General features: G+C 54.6%; 1 protein-coding gene and 1 long non-coding RNA gene across 8 annotated transcripts in view; one reads left to right on the forward strand and one right to left on the reverse strand.

The window, feature by feature from the left end:
* LOC132245819 (zinc finger protein 420-like) overlaps positions 1-20,622 on the reverse strand; it is an 82,275-nt gene that overhangs the window by 9,663 nt on the left and 51,990 nt on the right. The window contains exons 1-4 of one of the 3 annotated variants that reach the window (XM_059718885.1): positions 3,523-3,725; positions 3,242-3,314; positions 1,928-2,100; positions 1,077-1,203 (exon numbers count right to left, since the gene is read on the reverse strand). In XM_059718885.1, the coding sequence (XP_059574868.1) occupies positions 1,077-1,203; positions 1,928-2,100; positions 3,242-3,272 (331 nt within the window). In that variant the 5' untranslated portion in view covers positions 3,273-3,314; positions 3,523-3,725. Of the gene's footprint in view, positions 1-1,076; positions 1,204-1,927; positions 2,101-3,103; positions 3,315-3,522; positions 3,726-20,622 lie in introns of those variants that run through there. The other 2 variants (XM_059718884.1, XM_059718886.1) reach the window with 2 other exon arrangements.
* On the forward strand, positions 3,738-12,113 carry LOC132245845 (uncharacterized). 5 transcript variants are annotated; one of them, XR_009457571.1, is made up of 5 exons: positions 3,738-6,978; positions 7,961-9,580; positions 9,705-9,915; positions 10,265-10,447; positions 10,939-12,113. It is a non-coding gene; the product is annotated as an uncharacterized LOC132245845 (long non-coding RNA). The 5 variants fall into 5 exon arrangements; XR_009457574.1 differs by having other exon boundaries at positions 3,738-5,484; XR_009457573.1 differs by lacking the exon at positions 3,738-6,978 and having other exon boundaries at positions 7,047-8,178; positions 8,573-9,580.

Below are 20,622 nucleotides of genomic sequence, written 5' to 3' on the forward strand. Positions count from 1 at the left end.
ACGGACAGACGGACGGACAGACGGACTAATCCCTTTATTATATCAGATTTAAAAAACGCTATCAGTGTAATTCCAGCAAAAGGAGTGAAAATGAGCTGAGTGAAGGTTTAAAATGAGACTGGAGCCAGTGAAAGCATACAGGACAAGTGGCTGACAATGCGACTTCTTTGGGAAGAGGGACCCATTCAGAAAAGGACGCATCAGAAAAGCAAACTGACCTAGTAAAAGGTAAGTACCTCAACCCTGCGCACAACCCAGAACAAGCCCCTGTTTTAGAGATACTCTGGAAATGAAAATGGTTTTTACTACGTCTTGCAGATAGCCCATTTTTTTTAATCACAATGATGGGCATCTGGTCTGCAGAGGGTTTTCAGCATGAGTACAAGAAAACTTTTGAGAATGGCAGAGAGGGCTGGAGAGCACAGGTCTTAACAGAAACACAGCAAAGCCAGAGAGTCTGGTCTATGGAGATGAACATGTTAGGAAGGGATGTGGACAGACGATTCCAGTGTAATTCCCCGGTAGAAATACTTCAGTTACATCACACGTACATATGTCACTAGAGGAAGAATTGAGGAAATGCACCAGCCACTGCTGTAGCAACAGGGGCCAATAAGACTTTCTGTTAACTTCTGCTGGGTCATAATGAGAGCAGAAAGGGGATTTAGATCTCACAGAACTGAGCATGCTAGGATTGTTAAATGTGCTTGGAGAGGACACGCTAGGCCAGGCAGGGAGGAAATCAGAATAATTCTCCAAGAAACAGCAACTGGAGAGGATATGCACACACTGAAACGGCAAAGGGAAATCACGCTGGCAAGAAACTGCTGCATACGGAAGAACCAGGAGTTATAAGAATGGGGAAGACGCAAGTGAAGGCGGCTGGATCAAATGAAGGTGGATATATCAGGTTGAAATGTGAAACCAGCCTGATCACTGACAGAGCAGTGGGGACGAAGTGGATAGAAAACTCCAGCCAAAGGTTCATGAAGATGAGACTGTTGAAACACAGGGAGACAATTACAAAACTCCAGAGCTCACATAGCTCCAAGGAGAAACAAGAACCAGAGCTTTACCCAGGGAAACGAGGGTGTTGAAATTCTTCAGCATCTGGTCCTGGTAAAGCACCTTGTCGTCATCTTCCAGCAGCTCCCACTCCCTCCGCGTGAAATACACGGCCACGTCCTCAAACACCTCCCGGACCTGCAGTCACAAGCATTACACCATCAGTGTCTCCCGTCCCACCTGCCTCCAGCCCCCACAGCCCTCTCTGCAATCACTCTGTGCTACAACTAATTGCAATCTTAGCCATGACAGGTACGGGTACACCATTCCCCAGTCTTCAGTTGAAAGGTGATGTGGATGCCGCTGTGGACACACGAGTTCACGTGTTGGCTTCAGCCCAGCTCATCACGTTCTGTTTGCTTGGGCGTGCAGACAGGGGATTGCGGCTCTGCCCCGGCTCCTTGCAGGGGTGACAGCCTGGCCTGCAGCAAGGGCAGAGCTCAATCCCCTGCCTGTGCGCCGCTGCCTGGAGCACGCAGGCTACAGATCAAGACCCTGCCTTGGCTTCAGAGCAAGCTGCCCTGCTCTGCCCTGATGCCTGCCAGTACAACTGGGGCTTGTCTCCATGGCACCCCCACCCTTGAACTCTCACAGCACAGCTGGGGCCGGGGTCGCCATGGAGACCAGCCCCAGCCATGTGGGCAGGGGCTGCTGGGAAACGGAGTCCAGCTGCCGACTGGATCGGCTACTGTACCCACTCCTGCGCCAATGCCAGCTTTGTGCATTTGCAACCTCCACTACCGCAGGCTTGTCTCTCTTCAGGTCTTCTCCACTCCTCACATTCCTTACAGCACCCCTGGCTCCTCCTGGGCTCTGCCCCAGCTGTGCTCCCACCCACGACTGAACCAGGTGCCCTGCTCACCTCCCAGCTCTCCTCCTGCTTTGGAGGCCTGCCCTGCCCCCTCTGCACTTGGCCTGGCTCAGGTGTCAGGGAGCTCCTCTCCTCTAGCCTCCCTGGCGAAGTCCTCTGCAGCTCCAGGTTTCCAGGCCCCTCCTCAGGAGGCTGCTGCTCTGCTCTGCTCAGGGTGCAAGCACCTGTGGGTGGGAAGAGAGTGCACAGGTTAGCCCTGGTGCTGCTGGCACCGGGAAAGCCCTGCTCGTCTCCTGGACTGGCCTGGGACTAAGGAAAATGTAGACTTCAGAGTGTGGAAGAAGGGGGAGAAAAAAGACACAAAATCCCATAGGTCTTTCTAACAGACCTCCATGGGCATGACACTGGAGATGAGCCCCAACAGCTCTGTCCCAGCGTGGGGTGGTGAACACACCACGTCAGAGCCTGCTGGGAAATTGCTCCCTGGGAAAGAAGCTCGAGGGATGCCTGAGGTTTTATCAGCGTGCACGTTTAAGGAGGGGGAGGGGAAATGCAAGGCCAGTTTTCTAGAGGGCACGTGAAATGTTTCCTGGAGAACAAGAACCGCTGATGTGTTGGAGCGCTGACCCCATCAAAATGTTGCAGCAGAGAGATTTCTCCACGGAGGGACGCTGCCTCCGGCTGCGGGAAAGGGTCGAGCCAGCGCTCCTTCCCTGCTCCTGGGGAAGGGCCTCGTCTGGGGCACCAGCTTGAGCAGCTGTTGTCTGCTGACACCTCCCCGGTCTCCTCGGGTCCAGGGGACTCTGCAGCAGGACAGAGCCCTGGGTTAGCTGCACCGGGACCAGCCGGGGGCCACTGGGGAGTCTCATTTCCCCGACACCTGCACCGGCCCCGTATTGGGCTCAGAGGGCTCGCGGGGACAGGAGAATGGGGCCAGTAAACACTGACTGTAGGAACATGAATGACATCCCTCATTGTCACCATGGCAGCATGACAAGGCCCAAGCAAGATACAGCCTCTCTGTGCTGGGAGCTGCACATGAGAAAGATGGGTGCCCCCAGCCTGGGAGCTGCACACGCAGGGATCAGCTCTGTCCCAGCCCAGCCACCTCGGTATGAACCTTGCAGCCTGGTCATGGGCGGGGCAGACATGCAAGCATCTCCCCCATGTGCAGGACAGACCCTCGGGCACCCAGACCCACGTGCAGGCCTCCGTCCTGGACCTCACCTGGCTCCCGGGGGGGCGGGGCATCCCCTCTGGGGACATCAGGTGGGTTGTCCCGAGGCCCCAAGGTTTCCACGTCTCCCGACTCTTCCAGAGGCCTGTCTGCATGACAGGCGCGTGGCTGCTCCGGCCAGGACTCACCAGGCTCCTGCGGTGCCCCTGTGGGCTGCATCGTGTCTGACGACACGTCCTCGACCTTCACACTCGGTGTGACCTGGGGACGGGATAAATACATCACCGGGGAGCTGGGATCTGGGAGAGATGGGGCTGGGAGGGAACATTTGCGGAGCACATGACCGCTGTCTGGCAATAACAGGCATTTACCGAGGGCACGACCTCGGGTTTTGAACAAGGGCCTCTGGTCCGGGACATCTTCTGAACAGACAGACTAGCTTGTTTCAGGGAAAAGTGTCTTTGCTCACCACAGCAGGCGGCCAGGAACTGCTCCAGCACCACCAGCGCCAGGTCTGCTCCTTGCCGCGGCTCCAGCCAGCCCCGGCACAGCTCCCGCGGCCGGCCGCACACCTGCCCCGCCCCCGCCCACTCCACGCCCCGCCCACTCCGCCTCCTCCGGCCTGGGGGCTGCTGGGAGCGGAGCGCAGCCCCCCGTTAACCCTTTGCTGGCAGAGACCCCGTCCGCGCCCGCGTCCCTCCCCCGGGGCCCCGCGACCCCGCTGTGCCGCCCGGGCCGGGGGTGGCGGCCGGGCAGGAGCGGGTCCCGGGCGCCTCCTTCTCTCGTGCCCCCCGGCCTGGAGACCCCCAGGACCAGGACCAGGACCGGGCCCGTGCGGGGGGACGGGGCTGCGGGTCGGGGGAGGGGGCCGCCGTGCTGCTGGGTGGAAGTACACAGGCAGTTTTTATTGTGCAAGCGGATAGTTCACGTAACAAGCACACAGGTTACTTACCTTTGGGTACCTTTTATACATATATTCGCAAGTGTACCGCTCAGTGATTGGTTACAAACCACTGACATAAGACGTTCCCTACTGAGCATGTCTCTATACCTATGTTTTAGCCGTGTGTCTCATTTACATACATGTGTGTTTCATTAACATACTTTGCTCTGCCCAGGAGTGTCATTTTTAGCATTATAATGAGACCTTTTTCTGAACTTCTTGCTATCTTGCAGGTGTCAGGGAGACATTATCCTGCTGGTGTCAGGGAGGCGTTCCAGGACTCCCCCACATCCCACGCTGTGCTCTCAAATCTTAATCTCCCCCAGTACAATCTTATCTTGTAGAACCTCGCATCGGGGTCCCTACAGCCGGGGCCGAGGGGTCTTCGGGCCCCCTGCGCTCAGGTCAGGGGGTCTTGGGTCCGTGATGCTGCCCGCTCCGGTTGCGTCTCGGGGTCCCCCCACGTGCAGTTCTGGGGGTCTCAGGGTCCCCCAAGCTGCCACTTGTTTTTGGGTTTCAGGGTCCCTTGGCTCCTGGCTCTGGGGAGGGCCCCCCAAGGCCCTGCACCCCCCCTCCCCCCCAGACCTGTCGGCATCTGGGATCCTGGAGGACCCCCCCCCCGGCCAGCAGAGCCGGCAGAAGGACACGCGCGGGTCTCCGGGCTCTGCGGGCGAGACGCTTTGGGGGAGACCCGTGTGGTGCCCAGAAGCGCTGGTAGCAACACCTTCACGAGCACCACGCGCCCCCGCCCCATGGAGAGGTGGTGCGTGTGCCACAGGTTCAACCTCTGCTTCCCCTCGGCCTCCTCCCGGGCTCTTCTTCCGCTCAGCTCTGCATCAACCTCCAGCCCAAGGACCTTGACCCCCTCGCAGGGGACCGAGCCCCCCGGGGACTCCAGGCCCCCGAGCTCACCCGTGGCCAGGCAGGTGCTTTTGCTCACATTGAGCTTGGCCCCTGCTGCCACTTCGTAGACCTGTGTGTGCCACAGGGATCTTCCTACTGAACACTTATTCTGGCACAGGTCGTTCAAGTCATCCATGTAGGCCGGGACCCTGGTCTCTTCCTTGCCTCCTCCAGGGATCTGGACGCCGCGCAAGAGGAACCAGTCCAACGCCAGGAGATCCAGGGGCAGGAGGTGATGCAGGCCATGCAGCTCCCGCCTGAGACCGAGTTTCCCACAAAGACCCCACAGCTGGCATCGGGGCACGACCTCCCCACCCCAGAGACCCAGCTGGCATCAAGGCTTCAGGGGCCTTTGCAGCCTGGAAGCTGAGGGGCCGCGGGAGGTTTTCAGCGTCCTGCAAGAGCTCGGCCAGCGCTGGCTGGAGCCGCAGCGCCGCAGCAGGGAGCAGATGCTGGAGCTGGTGGTGCTGGAGCAGTTCCTGGCCCTCCTGCCCCTGGAGATGTGGAGCTGGGAGTCAGGGCACGGTGTGGAGACCTGCACCGAGGCCGAGGTCCTGGCTGAGGAGGAAGATTGAAAAACCCCAGGTGAGAGTGTTCCCACCTCCATGACCTCGGGCAGCGTTCCCTCCCCGCCCCCTCGCTCCCAGATCCTGATGCCGCGGTGACACACTTATCTTATTCCTAGATCACAATGTGTGTGCATGTCAAGGAGGGGCACTTCCGCCGGCAGTTCCGGTTTTGGGGTTGGTGCTTCCAGGGGTGCACAGCCAATCTTGGGGGGTGGAAGTGCACCCCCTATATGTTGCCAGTGGGCACAGAACAGGGAGAAGGGGGAATCAACCCCCTATTCATGACAAGCAGGACAATTCAAGGCAAAGCAAACCTAAAGCTTCTTATGCTGTCAGGGTGCCCAAGACATCTAAGGCACTAGGCTCAGATAAGGTCTTTCCCCTTGTTTAGGGAGTTCTGGTGTCTGTCTGGAAGTGTGGGTCCAAATCCATCCCCTGGCACTTGCTTTTGGCTGGCCACTCACACTTCTGCATGCCAGCCTCCTCCAGCAAGCTTAGCAACACCAGCAGCTTGGCTGCTCGTGCTCTGGTGGCTTGCCCCTTGAGAGCTGTGGCCACACTTCCCCCAGTGCGGCACTGGAAGTGGGTTGGGGCGTCCAGGGCACCCTCCTTTCCCGCTGGAAGCCTCCCCACACTTGTGCTGAAGGTCTCGGTGGCGGGGAGTGCTGCCAGGACAAATGCCGGAGCCCCGGGCAGTTCCACCACCAGCAAAACCATGCCGGAGTCCAAGGTGCAGAAGCACTCGGATCAAGAGGGCAAGAAAGTGGGGGAGACAGAAAGCAAACGCCCAGCTTCGGGGCTCTCTCTCGCAAGACAGCAGCAACTACCTGCCAGAGATGGCAAGGGAAGCTGAGCCCGGCTGCAAGTGGCAGGGCTCGGCGCCTTGCTGCTCCATGGGAGACCTGGGGAATGTGGGTTCGGGCCTGCACCCAGGATGCTGCCAAAAGACTTTGGAAGTATCTGAAGCCCCCGGTGAGGAGTGGAAGAGGTTTGCTGGGTGTAGGGCCACTTATGAGTCTGGACTGACTCATGGATTTGGACTCGATTTGGCTGGGAACAGGAAACTTTTCTTGAGAAAGAAATCAAAGAAGCTTGAGCCACTTGATCAGGAGAGGGCAGGAGCAATCCCCACCCCTGGCTCTGGTCCCCACCCAGGCAGGCTCTCCAGCACCTGACAATGGGCATTCGCGGGTGTGGAGACTCCCTGCTCCCTACCTGCCTACCCTATGCCACCGGCAGGGATCCAGGTTGTCCCTTTCCTACGAAAAGCGGAGAAAACCACGGATTCCCTGTTTTCTGGGAGAAAACGCGGATTTCCCTTTTTCGCAGGGACATCCGCGGGGTCTCCGCTCCTGCGAAGCGCTCTTGCCGGCGGGCGCCGACTGCACACAGGGCCGAGACCCCAGCCCTGCCCGGGGGGGAGGGGGGAGGCGGGGCCTGAGCCTCCGAGGCGGCCACGGCCGGGCTGGGGCTGCGGCTCCCACTCGCCCTTCGCCCGCGGAGCGTGGAGGTGAGCGGGGCTTGGGGCAGGGCTGGGGCTGCGGGAGCGGGGTGCCGCCGGCGGCGGGCGGCACATCGCAGCTGGGAGCAGGGCACGCGCTTTGCGGGCAAGGGACACGGGGCGGGGGGGCGGTGCCCCCATGTGCGGGCCACACGCATGCCGCCTGCCCGGGGCAGGGGGAGGCTGGCATGCGGCCCGAGCGCGGCTCGTCACCCGTCGCGCAGCCAGGGCAGGGATGGGGGCACAGGCTCGCACGCGGGACCACCTCAGCCGCTTGCCCGGGGGGCCGGGACGGCCGCAGCCTCCGCAACCTCCCACTGCGGCCGCGAGCCGTGCGGGGTGGCGGGGATGGCTGCGTGCTGCCCGGCCACCACTGCGCTCCCGCAGCTGCCCGCACAGCGCCGAGCACGGCTCCGCGCCCGCAGCGGGCACGGAGTGGTGCCAGCCTCCCCCGGGCAGGGGCATGCGTGCGGCCCGCACATGGGGGCACCACCACCCCGTGTCCCTTGCCCACAGAGGGGCACCCCTGCCCGACCCCCTGGCCCTGCTCCCAGCTGCGATGTGCCACCTGGGGCTGGCATCAATGCCATCCCCCCCCCCCCCTTATGGTTCTGGACCGACTCATGGATTTGGACTTCATTGGGCTCTTTTGGATTGGAGCACGAAACATTTCTTTAAAAAATCACCCCCCACCAAGCATGGAAGGCTATATCCGCCTGGACTAAAGGAGGGCTTTAGTAGACATGAATAGACAGGAAACCCCCTGGGCCTGTCCCACACTAGAGGTTGCTCTTATCATCTGTTGGGTGCATTGTGGGGTTTTCACGTTGGTGTTCCCTGCCTCAGTTTCCCTTTCTTGTGCCCTCTGCTGTCACCATGGGAAAGAATGGGTTAAGGCTGATGTGACTTACCCGGGGAAGGAAAGGGAGGGGTAACTCAGCTCCTGGGGAAGGGGCCACCAAGATTACAGTGGGCTGGTTTGCATATGAAGACACAGCAGAGCAGCACTGAGGAGGAGCCCCAGCACCTGGAGAGCCCTGCCCTCTCCGGCACACCCAGGAGGGACTGTTGGAAAAGACACTCCCAGGGATACCAGGGGGAAAGCAGAAGGCAGAAGCAGAGGAGACCTCTACCTGCTCTTGTGTTGGGCAGGATCCTCCTGCTTTGCTGCATAGGACTCCCGGTGCCCAGAGTTCATCTGCAAGAGAGGTAAAGTCCCTTTCTGGGAGAGAAGTGAAAGAGAGACCCTGGGCAGTGGGAATGCAGAGAGCCAGGAGGATGGGACTGGGAGGGCTGGGTCAGAGCCCAAAGGGCCAAGGCTCCCCGATGCCTGGGCTGGCTTCAAGGGAAGCTCAAACAGAGCATGTTAAGGTTTGGGGTCCAAATAGAAAGCCCATCTGGGTAGGTCAGCACAGCCAGGCCTGGGAAGCACACAGGGTGTGCGCGGTGGGACTCCAGAGGGTTGGTGCAGCCCAGCCAGCGCCAGGGCAGCCTCAGGAGCAGGCTGTTTGCTGAGAGTTTGCTGCCAGACTGCTGGAGGAAAAGCCTGTGTGAGAGCAACCCACACTTGAAGTACGTCCCAGTCCCAATCTCTTGCCATCAGGGTCTGACTGGGAAAAGATGCATCCCCAGAACAGATGTTTTCTGGATGATCCCCCTCCGGTCTGCAGGACTGACAGAAGCCAGAGGCAGAAGTGAGGCCAGGGGATAGACAGGGAGCTGTGGTTGGGGCATTTCTGGATCCATCCTGGTCCCCGCATCCTGTGCAGGGCAAGAGGAGAAGCAAGAATGACCCTAAGGCTGCTCTGAGTAGGGGACTGTCGAGGCATCAGGGCTGGGCAGACCTCGGGGCTGGGGCAGGGTCTCAGTCCCTGCCTCCCATCACACGGTGCAGTCTGTGCTTTCTGCTTTCCCACAGGCGGCCCTGGAGCCTGGATGCTGTCAGGAGGCACCGTGAGTGAGTGCAGGGAGAGCAAGAGCCCAGGCCCCCGGCTGGAGTGAGGCCTTTCCTGGGGAGACGGTGGATGCTGTGCTGGAGCCCGTGGCAGCCGTGGGCCTTCCCTGCGCAGCCTGAAGTGAAGCTGAAGGAGCAGGACCCAGGAGATCTCCAGGCAGGAGCTGAGGGGGAGAGCAAATCCCTTTTGTGGTCCAGACTGGGACCAGGGTGAGGAGGGTTTCCCCAAGGTGGTCAGCACCTTGGCCAATAAAGCAGGAGGAGCCGGTCCAACGCCAGGAGATCCAGGGGCAGGAGGTGATGCAGGCCATGCGGCCCCCGCCTGAGACCAAGATTCCCTTAGAGACCCCACAGCTGGGGTACGACCTCCCCACCCCAGAGACCTGGCGCCAGCGTTTCCGGGGCTTCTGCTACATGGAAACCATGGGGCTGCAGGAGGTTTGCAGCCGCCTGTGGGAGTTTGCCCTGCGCTGGCTGGAGCCCCAGCGCCGCAGCAAGGAGCAGATGCTGGAGCTGGTGGTGCTGGAGCAGTTCCTGGCCATCCTGCCCCGGGAGATGCAGAGCTGGCAGTGGGGGCATGGTGTGGAGACCTGTGCTGAGGCCATGACCCTGGCCGAGGGGTTTAAGCTGGGGCAGGAGGAGGAGGAGAAGCTGTAGGTGAGTGTTTCACCCTGATCATGGATGCTGCAGTCCCCATCCCCATGTGCTTGGGGGATGTTCCTTCCCAGCCCCGTCTCTCCCATATCCCGGCTTCCCAGTGATATAGTTATCTCATCTCCAGGTCATAGTGAGTGTAAAAGTCGAGGAGGTGTCCTCAGACAAAACACATCCCACTGGGGCATCACAGGAACCTGGTGATTCCTGGCCAGTGCAGCCAAAGGCCGAATGTGTGGACAGGCCTTTGGAGGACTCAGGAGAGAGGGAAGCACCGGGGCACCTGGACAAGCCACTTCAGGTCTCCAAAGAGGATCCTCAGCCTCACCAGGACTCAGGTGAGCTACCAGATGCAAGGCCTGGGTGTGGATTTGGGTGTCTGTCCTGTGTGCAGAGGGAGAGGTTTGAATGTGTTTTTGGAAGTTCAGCACCCAGAACTGGACACGGTACTCCAGCTGAGGTGTCCCCAGCACCAATTAGAGAGGAAGTATCACTTCCTTAGCCCTGCTTGCGATGCATCAGCTAATGCACCCCAGTTTGCTATTAGCTCTGTTGACTACAATATTGCACTGGTGGTTCATGTTCATCCTGTGACCAACCACATCCATGATTCCCGGGAACTTTGTTTTAAACTCTGCAGTAGTTGCCAGCCTGGGCACTAATCTGGAGTTTCTCTTCCCCATGCAGGAGGTGCCTGGCTGCTGAGCAGAGGTGAGGAGAAACCTCCTGTGGAAGAGCCTGCAGACCTGGAGCCAGCGCAGACTTCCCCAGGGAGTTTGGGCGAGATGGACTCCCTGAGACCTGAGAAGGAGCCACGGCATAAGTCAGGGAAAGCCCCGAAAGCAGAAGGAGAATGTAGCGGTGAACAAGGTACCATCTGCAGTTGGGTGTGCCAGTGGAGAAGGGGCAGAGCCTAGAAAGAGCCTTGGGTGCAGGGAAGAAGTTGTGGTGCTGAGAGACCTAAAGAGCCGCTGGAAAGGTGCACTGCATCCCAGCCCAGGAAGTGGGGAGAGCTTCATCTGGAAGCAGGCGCTCACTACCAAGAACAGAGGCAGAGCCTATCCCAGCCCCAAGGTCAGAAAAGCTTTTAACTTCCCATCACTTCTGGCTCTTCATAGATAAGCACAGGGAGATAAGCCCCATGTATGCACTAAGTGTAGGAAGAGCACTAGCTGCCTCTCTGCCCTGGTTGCTCACCTCCACATCTAGTCTGGGGAGTTCCCCCACTGCTTCACCAAATGGGGAAGAGCTTTTTGTGGCCCTCAGGCCTGGTCAAGCACCTACATGTGCAGAGGGGGAAGAATCACTACTGCTGTGCCATGTGTGATAAGACCTTCACCCGTTTCTTCTCCTTGTCTCAGCAACGTCATATCCACCCAGGGAGGAAGACACACCGCTGCAACAAGTGCAGGAAGAACTTCAGCTGCGTGCAAGACCTGTCCCAGCACCAGTGTGTGCAGAGTGGGGAGCAGCCATACCTTTGCACCAGGTGTGGGAAGAGCTTCAAGCAGCCCTCCATGCTGGCCAGGCACTTGTTCATGCACACACGGGAGAAGCCACATCAATGCTCAGAGTGTGGGAAGCGCTTCAACCTGTCCTCCATCCTGGCCAAACACCAGCTTATCCACAAGAGGGAGAAGCCACATCGGTGCTCAGAGTGCGGGGACACTTTCACTCACCCCTCCAGCCTGACTCAGCACAAGCGTATTCACACAGGGGAGAAGCCACATCGGTGCCTGGAGTGTGGGAAGAGCTTCGCCCGTTCCTCTAGCTTAGCCCGGCACGGGCTCACCCACACAGGGGAGAAGCCACATCAGTGCTTGGAGTGTGGGAAGAGCTTCACCCTGTCCTCCAGCCTGACCACACACCAGCTCATACACACAGGGGAGAAGCCACATCAGTGCTCAGAGTGTGGAAAGAGGTTCACCCAGTTCTTCAGCCTGGCCCGGCACCAGTTTATACACGCAAGGAAGGAGCCACATCAGTGATCAGAAGGTGGGAAGAGCTTTATGCAATTCTCCCACCTCGTCCAGCACCAGCTCATCCACACAGAAGAGAGGCCACATCTATGCTCCGGATGTGTGAGGAGATGATCTTTGCATCAGCCTCGGAGCCTGTGCCATCCGCATCCTTCTCTAAAAGCCAGTTCCTTCACAATAGGTGCCCTCCCCAAGACAACTGGCTCCAAGTGAAACCCAGGGACTCTCCTTGGCCAACCCCAGTTTTGCCCTCCCTCCTGGTCCCAGGATTCTGGTATGTGAGGCTCTTGATTTGCAGGAAGGAGGGCATTTATTGCCGGCGAATCATTCCCTGACCTCACCTTTCCTCCCCATCACATCGCCCCTCTCCCAAGTCTGCACATGCCCATCAGGGTCTCCAAGAAGCTGCTGCTGGCAGCCCATGAGCCCAGTTTGGCAAGTTTTGCTTCTCAGCCCCTCATCACAACCACCAGGTGCCAGCTTTCCCGGCCCTCCTTCTCTGCATCCCATTCTCCATAACAGATTCCTTGGTAATAAAGCCTCATAACTTAACATGATATCCCTGTGGTTGGTCTCTGTGTCCTCTTGAGCTGTGAAACGGTTGAAGTCTGCGTCCCAGAACACTTTCCAGGGCCGATCTCTGATTTCCCAGCCTGTTCCCTTTCCAGAGGATTTACCTCAATCCAGGGGTTGTTCCTAACCCTCAGGAGCAGGATCTAGTCACACCCATGCCCTGCTGTGCAGCAAGGACCCTGCCCTTTTGAATTAACCTCTGGCCAGGGGGAAGTAGAGTGTTTTCTGGGCTAACGGCAATAGGAGATGTAAAGGAGGTGCAGCCTGGGACAGGTCCTGCCTCTTCTGTGGGTGGGGAAGGATGAAGCCATCCTCTGGGTGAAATGCAGCATGGTGTAATCTCCCACTGGGAAAACTGGGGCTTCCCCACTAGTGCCAAAGCCTTTTGGCTCCATGAGTGCCTGTAGGGGCTACTCCAAGTGGTTAATCATAACCCAGCCTGGAGCACACTCTTTCGTCTGATCCCCTCCAAGTGTATAAATCTGCCCCCGTTACCTTTATTACAGCTTTTACATGACTTGAATGAGCCTCAGGATTGTGGCAGGAGGGCTGGCTTGCCTGCTTGGAGGTGGCCACGGAAAGAAGGGCAGGAATGGGACTTTGTTCGACACATTTTGAATGTTCACGTTACTTGTTCAATGTCGAAGTGATGGTGAAGGTTAGGGATAATATGTTTAGGTGAGGGAGTGTGGCTTGGTAGTATATGGGTGTACATCTTATCAGACTGAAAAGCCCCGTCCCCTGACAGGTGCCCCACCCCTTGCCCCACCCCCTGACTCCTATATTGCCTGCCATATTGGTACCTTAAATCCCGCCCCTGACCCCTGACCTTTGCCACCAGAAACCTCCCCCCTTCCTCCAGAAATACTCCATTTGGGGTGTTCCTGGCCCTGGAACAGGACGTCCCACCCCATCATATGCCCCTATGACATCAGAAGACCTGCCCTGGTCAGCATGTTTGCAGCCATCTTGGCCACCAACCAGAAGTCCTGCCCCATCACATGCCCTTATGATGTCAGAAGGCCCAACCCCTGGTTGTCATGTTGATGGACATCTTGGCCACACGTTATATCCCAGAACACCCTGTTCCCATCACATTGTCTGGGACCTCATAATGCCTCATAATGTTGGGTCCCTGATGGGGTCTGCTCCATGCCTCCAGGCGAGGGGAGGAGCTCTGATCTCTCAGGAAGGGGCTGCCCCTGCCCCTGCCCCTACCCCTGCAGGATGGAGGAGAGAGGTTTGGGTCTGAAGAACTGCACCCACCCCAGTATCTGCCCAGATTCGCACCACGGGTCTCTACCCAGTCCTGCCGGGATTCACACGTGCTCCCTGCAGGAACTCGGTGAGCCTAAATTCAGCATCCGCCCCTGCGAGATCCTGTGCTACATTCGGGACACTGCCAGCCCAAACAGTCTTCAACTGCAACTCACACCCTTGTTTCCCAGGAACGCTTGCCCTATAGGAAACCCTGCAACACAACCCAGTCCACACTCACCATCATCCACCCACCCAGGACCTCAAGTGGTAACTCGGTCCCGAGTCTTTCCCAGCCCCTGAGACGGAGCCTCGGGCTCACTGCTGCTCCGCCCGGACCGTCCTCCTGCTTCGCCGGGGTCTGCAGCCCCATTCCCAACTCGCAGCTCAGCGTTTCTGGCTTCCAGGTCTCAGGACCTTGCCCCTGTTCTCCCCCGTCTCTCTCCATTGCTCGGGTCCCTCTCTCTCAGGTCTCCCTCTGGGGAGCCTCATTGCTCCCAATTGCATCCAACCCTTCCTCTCCTTCTGGCTCCTTCCCCCCAGGGCCCAACTCTGCTCCCTGGCTTCTTCCCCCAGGCAGGCTCTCCCTCGGATCCATTTGGGAAGTCTCCCTCTGGCTTCCCCTGCCTGGGAGCCATTTGGCTTCCTGCAACCACTGCTCATCTCCCGCAGCTGGCTCCGTGCTCCTGAGCAGCCTGTGATCAGGGCTCCTGGTGGCCACCAGGCTGGAGCCTCTGCAACCTGGACAGCGCTCCCCGGCCCCCTGAATGACAGACTGCTCCACGTTTTGAACACCCCCAGGTGCAGATCCATCAATTCAGTTTCTTGGGCTCTTGTGTCTCTGAGGCATCTCTGAGCCTCGTGGGAGACAGCAGGGGTAGTGCCAAGGCTGCTACGAGCCAGGGGAGCCCTTGGACTAGGATGCCAGCTATAGCCCAAGGGCTGAGCTGGGAGTTGTGACCCAGGAGGGCACATCCCTTTCAGCCATGCAACGAGTCCCTGCCTCCTGCCCTCTCTGGGGTAAGGTTTCAGCACCACTTGCTGAGCTTGTTCTGTTTCCATTGATGCCCTTGTGGTGAGCATGTTTGTTATTACCCTGAAATAAATAGTTTTCTGATAGCATACTGTTAGTTTAACAATAATTTAGATTATTAGGAAGTGTTAGCTTTGCAGCTGAATACAAGGCATGACCTATGGCCTAGCAATGCTGCTGACCACAAGGCAGAATGATAGCTAAGCCTTTGCTTGTGTTAAGTAATCATTTTAACTGTGTTAACCATTTTCTGAGTAAAATGCAGCAAGTGAATCTGTGTCTATGTGCTGTAAACCAGATACAGCAAGGAACAAGATAAGACAAAGAAGCCATTGTTCTAAGTACAGTGATCGTGTCCTTAAGAAGTATCTACCACTGTGCAAGTTTTTGCTAAGGTATCATAATGTTACTGTTACTTAACTTTTAGCTTTTAGAAAGTGCTAGTTCAGCTTAATAGAAATATGCTGTTATGAAGATTTGTAAAGCACCGCCCAAGTATGGCTTTGTTAACCCTGTAGTCTTGCCTTATTGTAAAAAGTATAAAAGAACGCCCCACCCTTTAGCGGGGGCCATTTTGCCTTTTTGCTGGCTTAATGGTCATTGCTCGAGCAAATAAACTGCAGTCAGTTCTTTAACCGCGTTGCCTGGTTTCTATGCAGCTAGACAATGAACTCCAGGGAGTTTTCTCCCACCACAATTTGGCACCCCAGATGGGACTCGTCTAGCTTGGCGCCTTTAGAGACCTCCATCCCCTGACACCCCAGCGCACACCAGGTGAGTTCACCTATTGGGTTAGTCTCGGGAGGTAGACGGTCCCCTCAGGACCAATAAGGCAGAATCCTCAAATCGGGTAAAGGAACGGTACCAGCGAGTACCTCAGGTCAGGTATATTTTTAGTTTCTATCTGGTTTCCGGTTTTCTGGTTTAACCTCTAGAGGTCTCTAGAAGCAGTCTTTGAGGGTATCCATCTGCTACTTTAAAAGGTGTTAGAGCGGCAGCCTGGCCGAAAGGCAAAAGACACGGTTATAAGGTAGAAATGCTATTATAACGGCCAAAGACTAGGGTCTCGGACTCAAGACGCCCCTCCTCACGGAGAAAGCCAGTGGGGTCCGAGAACACCGGTTGTTGTACGAGGATGAAACAGCTTCTAGGCAGGTAGGACTTAGGGAAATAAGACTGCTTGTGCTTGGATATAATCATGGGTTCCAGCCTAGGGAAAGGAAAAGCTATTCCTGATTCACCCCTTGATTATATGATCAGGAATTAGAAACATTTAGAGAGACGGGCAGAACTGTCCAAGTCTCGTATGACAGAACTCTGTTTAACTAATTGGACATCTTGTACGTCTCAGTTAGATTTGGGAAGACAATGGCCAGAAAATGAATCATTTGACCTAAATCGCCTGGCTGCCTTACGAAAGATCTTGGAGGACCTCCACCCTGGCCAAATGAATTATTGGTATTTATGAGACAGTGTTGCTAGCAAACAATCAAAACCTTTAGCCACCCCGACCCCTGTACCTTTCCCGAATTTGTTAGCTCCCCTTCTATGTCCAAAACCTTCCGCACCACCTTCATATTTAGGAAATGATTATAGACCCATGCCCAGGCCTCCTAACCTACCGTTGATACCACCTCCAATGTTTGAACCCCAAAACATTGCCCCCGGGCCGGCCGAGGGACTGGGAAGTCTTCGGGAGGCATCACCTCGATTGTCTCTCTCGGAATCCCTGAGTCCCGGATCTGGAGAGGGATCCAGAGATCCAGAGATCCCTCTCCAGATTCCAGTTCCACTCCGATTTCAAATCGCACTCGTCAAAAATTGTCTGAGCCTACGCTTCAGTTCCCTCTAAGAGAATACCCTGTGCCTGGCGCGGGTGGAGTCGTTATCAGTTACTGGACACACGCTCCGTTCTCCACCAACGACCTCTTAAACTGGCAAGAAAACACCCCCAGACTCAGAGATGATCCCGAAGTAGTTCTAAGGCGCTTCAAAACCATTTTCATGACTCATAACCCCTCCTAGTCAGATGTCATGCAGCTTCTCAAAAGCCTCTTAACTACAGATGAAAAGACCTAAGTACTACACCATGCTAACCAATTTCTAACCAATCAGCCCCATAAAAGCCACCCCATGCCTAATGGCATGCCTAGGCAAAATCCAAATTAGAATTACAACCAGGAAAGGGGGCAAAATTCAATACAAATCTTAAAAGACAGCATCTTAGAAGGATTAAAGAAAGCAGGAAATAAAACTACAAACTGGTCCAAAGTGACAGCTACTGTTCAGGGTCCCGAAGAACACCCTTCAGACTACTTTGAAAGACTCTGTAAAGCTATACGCCAGTATGGAAACATGGACCCCGAGACACTTGCCACTTTGCCTGTGTTAAGACTTGTATTCATAAGTCAGGCTAGCGAAGATATTAGAAAGAAGCTCCAACATAACACTGAGGATGTTGAGGGTAAATCCATGGCAGAAATCTTAGCCATTGCTAATAAAACTTTTAATGGAAGGGAAGAAAAAAAGAAGAAAGAAAAACAAAAGGAAGACCAGTCCAACATTCGCATGTTGGCAGCGGTAATACAGCCCCCAAATCCCTATAAAACCAATCTGCCCTGTGGCCCGAGGCCCTTTGTGCCTAGGCCACCGGGCCGTACCCACCAACCGTATGGGCCCAACGTGTGTCATTACTGTAAACAGGAAGGACACTGGAAAAGAGAGTGCAAGTTAAGACCAAAAAGATCCCCAAGTGATAACCCTGAAAATCAAAAATTCAAGAACCCTCAGTTCGCTACTGTTACCCCAGATCTTGCTCAAAACCAATTTAACGACTGACGCGATGAGGGAGATTCTACATGCCATTTTCTACAACTATCCTCTGTCCAGCCTAAAGAAGTCACCCTAAACTGCAGTGCTCAAGATCCCCTAATACCCTTAAAGATAGGAGGACACGTCTACGAGTGCCTGCTAGACACAGGGGCAACTTTTTCCAGTATTTCCAAAGGACATCTTTCACCAAGTGGAAAACAAGTCACAGTTATGGGAATTGAGGGAAAACCCTTCCGTTGCTCATTTTCTCAACCCACGAACGTAAAAATTGGCCCCCTCTCAGCAGAACACTCTTTTCTTCTAGCAACTGGCCCTGTAAACCTTCTTAGATGGGATCTTCTTTGCAAACTACAAGCCACCATACAGTGCTCACCTGACAGAATTAGTCTAACGTTTCCGTCCTCCCTGGTCCCAACGATAGCTACAGCGCTTGCAGTTACGGAAAACTCGAGCTTGCAGTCTCTTCCCCTTGTTCTAAAAGAAAGGGTACCCCCAGAGCTTTGGGGCCTCACCTCCAGCTCGGTGGGACTCCTAAAATCTGCAGATCCTGTCAAAATTTTAATTCCCACCAATCTCGAGCCACCTAAAGTACCCCAGTATCCTTTAAAAGCAGAAGCTATTGAGGGACTCAAGCCTTTAATGAAAGATTTTTCTAAACAAGGAATTTTAATTCCCTGTCAGTCCCCCTGTAACACACCTATACTTCCAGTAAAGAAACCCAAGCCTGGTCCAGACGGGAAACCCATTTATCATTTTGTTCAAGATCTCAGACAAATTAATAAGTATGTCATTCCTCGACACTCGGTTGTTCCTAACCCCAATACTATTTTAACTGCAATACCCCCTGACACTGCCTTTTATACAGTAGTAGACCTCTGTTCTGCTTTCTTCAGCATCCCCATCCACCCTGAATCCCAATATCTTTTTGCCTTCACCTGGGGTTCTTCTCAACTGACCTGGACAAGGTTACCCCAAGGATATGTAGAATCTCCCAGCATTTTTTCTCAAATTCTTCACCAAGATTTACAAGATGTTACTTTTCCTAACTCCTCATCCCTCCTAATATACGTGGATGATTTACTCTTATGCTCTGCCTCATCAGAAGCATGTATTCAGGACACCATCGTCTTACTCACTGCACTAGCCGCCAAAGGCCACAAGGTGTCACCAAGCAAGCTTCAGTTTTGTAAATCCACTGTTAAATACTTGGGCCACATTTTAGAGCCTGGCCCACGTCGCCTGAGTGATGACAGAATCCAAGCCATCCTAAATATTCCCAAACCTATAACAAAGCGTCAAGTTTGGGGTCTGCTGGGAATAGTGGGGTTCTGTTGCTCCTGGATCCCAGCCTTCGGAGAGTTAACCAAACCACTTGTACAGCTTACCACAAAAGAGGCAGAAGAGCCAGTCTTTTGAGATCATAAAGCTGCCCGCAGCTTCAGTAAAGTAAAATCCGCTTTAACTTCTGCCCCTGCTCTAGGGCTACCAGATTATCGAAAACCTTTCACGCTCTTTGTCCATGAGAGACTAGGAGTAGCCTCTGGGGTACTTACTCAACCCTTAGGCACCACCCAACGCCCGGTAGCTTACTTCTCTGCACAATTAGATCCAGTGGCAAAGAGGGGAGTAGGCTGCCTTCGCGCAGTGGCAGCAGCTGCAACAATAGTCGAGAAAGCCCAGGAATTAGTCATCAGATACCCCCTTATCCTAAAGGCTCCACATGCAGTAGCCCTCCTCCTCCTCCTCCAGAAAAATACTCAACATTTTTCTCATCAGAGAATGAACAAGTATAAAACCACACTTTTAATGGCCACAAACCTGGTCACAGAGAGATGCAATACTCTAAATCGGGCTACTCTATTACCTCTACCCAGCGACGGGGAACCAGACTCCCTCGATTGCCTTCAAGTTGCAACATTTTCAGACAAACCCAGGGCAGATCTTAGTGACTTACCCTTAGACAACCCTGACTTGATTTTTTTTGTAGATGTCTCTTCAAAAATAGTCAACGGAGTTAGAAGAACGGGTTATGCAGTAGTAACTCCATTTAAAGTACTCGAAGCTGAACCACTGCCTGGGCAGTTGAGCGCGCAGGCGGCTGAACTTACTGCCCTTACACGAGCTTGTCAATTAGCATCGGGCCGCTCTGTAAATATTCGGACTGATTCTAGGTATGTGTTTAAAATCTGTCATGCCACTGGACAATTATAAAAACAGAGGGGATTTATAACAACCTCTGGAACTAAAATATCAAATGCTAAACAAGTCCATGATCTCCTACAAGCTATAATGTCACCAAAAGCCATAGCTGTAATGCATTGCCCAGCCCATACCAAAAAGGGAAAGCAAGTCTCAAGAGGCAACGCCCTGGCCGACGCTGCAGCTCAAACAGCAGCCCTACAGCCACTATCCACCCTCGCCTTCCAAGCTCATATTCCTCAGTCAAAGACATATTTGGAAATATTGCTAAAGCCAAAAATGTACGAGTCTGCACCACCTTTAGAACAACAAAGATAAAAAGCGGCAGAAGCCACCTGTGAAAAAGATGGTATATGGCGATTCCAGAAGAAAGGATAGTGCTACCTAAAGCCGCCCTTAGACCCTATCTGCAACAACTCCATCAAAGTGAACATTTAGGTTATAAAAAACTTGCCGCTATCACTAATAGACTGTTCTACACACCCGGAGTCTACCAGGAAGCAAAAAGGCTTTTAAAATACTGCAGTATATACAAAAAGTTGAATATCAAAAGAGAAAAATCAGGACCCCCTGGAGCCCACCCCTAGGCTCATACTCCCTTTAAAAGACTACAAATAGATTTTGCTGATATGCCTAAGGACAATGGGTACAAAAACCTCCTAGTAACTGTTGACCAACTCACGGGGTGGGTAGAAGCTTTCCTCACCAGAAGAGCTACAGCACAACAAGTAGTAAAAATACTCCTTAACAAAATTATACCCAGGTTTGGTCCACCACGTATCATTGAAAGCAATCAAGGAACACATTTTACTGCTGACATAAACAAAACACTGGCCAGCTGCCTAGAAATAAAATACAAATTCCATGCCCCTTGGCACCCAGAAAGCTCAGGACAAGTAGAGAGAATGAATCAGACCCTGAAACAAAAAATTGGAAAGCCATGTTCTGGGTGAGTTTATTGTAACAGGAAGCACAGGTTTCTTAATGCGGTTTTAAGATGTGCAATGGAAAGCTTATGGTAGAGGATGTATACATATAACTCTCTCTGTATATATATAGAAATATAATCTAATTAAAAATAAGAGTGTCCCATTCCCTGCCCCTCATGTTAGCACAGCGAGGGGCACTGACATGCAGCCTCAGGGGGTGCCAGGGGCTGGGCAGCTTGCCCC

This window comes from Alligator mississippiensis, chromosome 15 (genome assembly GCF_030867095.1).
Source record: "Alligator mississippiensis isolate rAllMis1 chromosome 15, rAllMis1, whole genome shotgun sequence".
NCBI classification, from domain to species: Eukaryota; Metazoa; Chordata; order Crocodylia; family Alligatoridae; genus Alligator; species Alligator mississippiensis.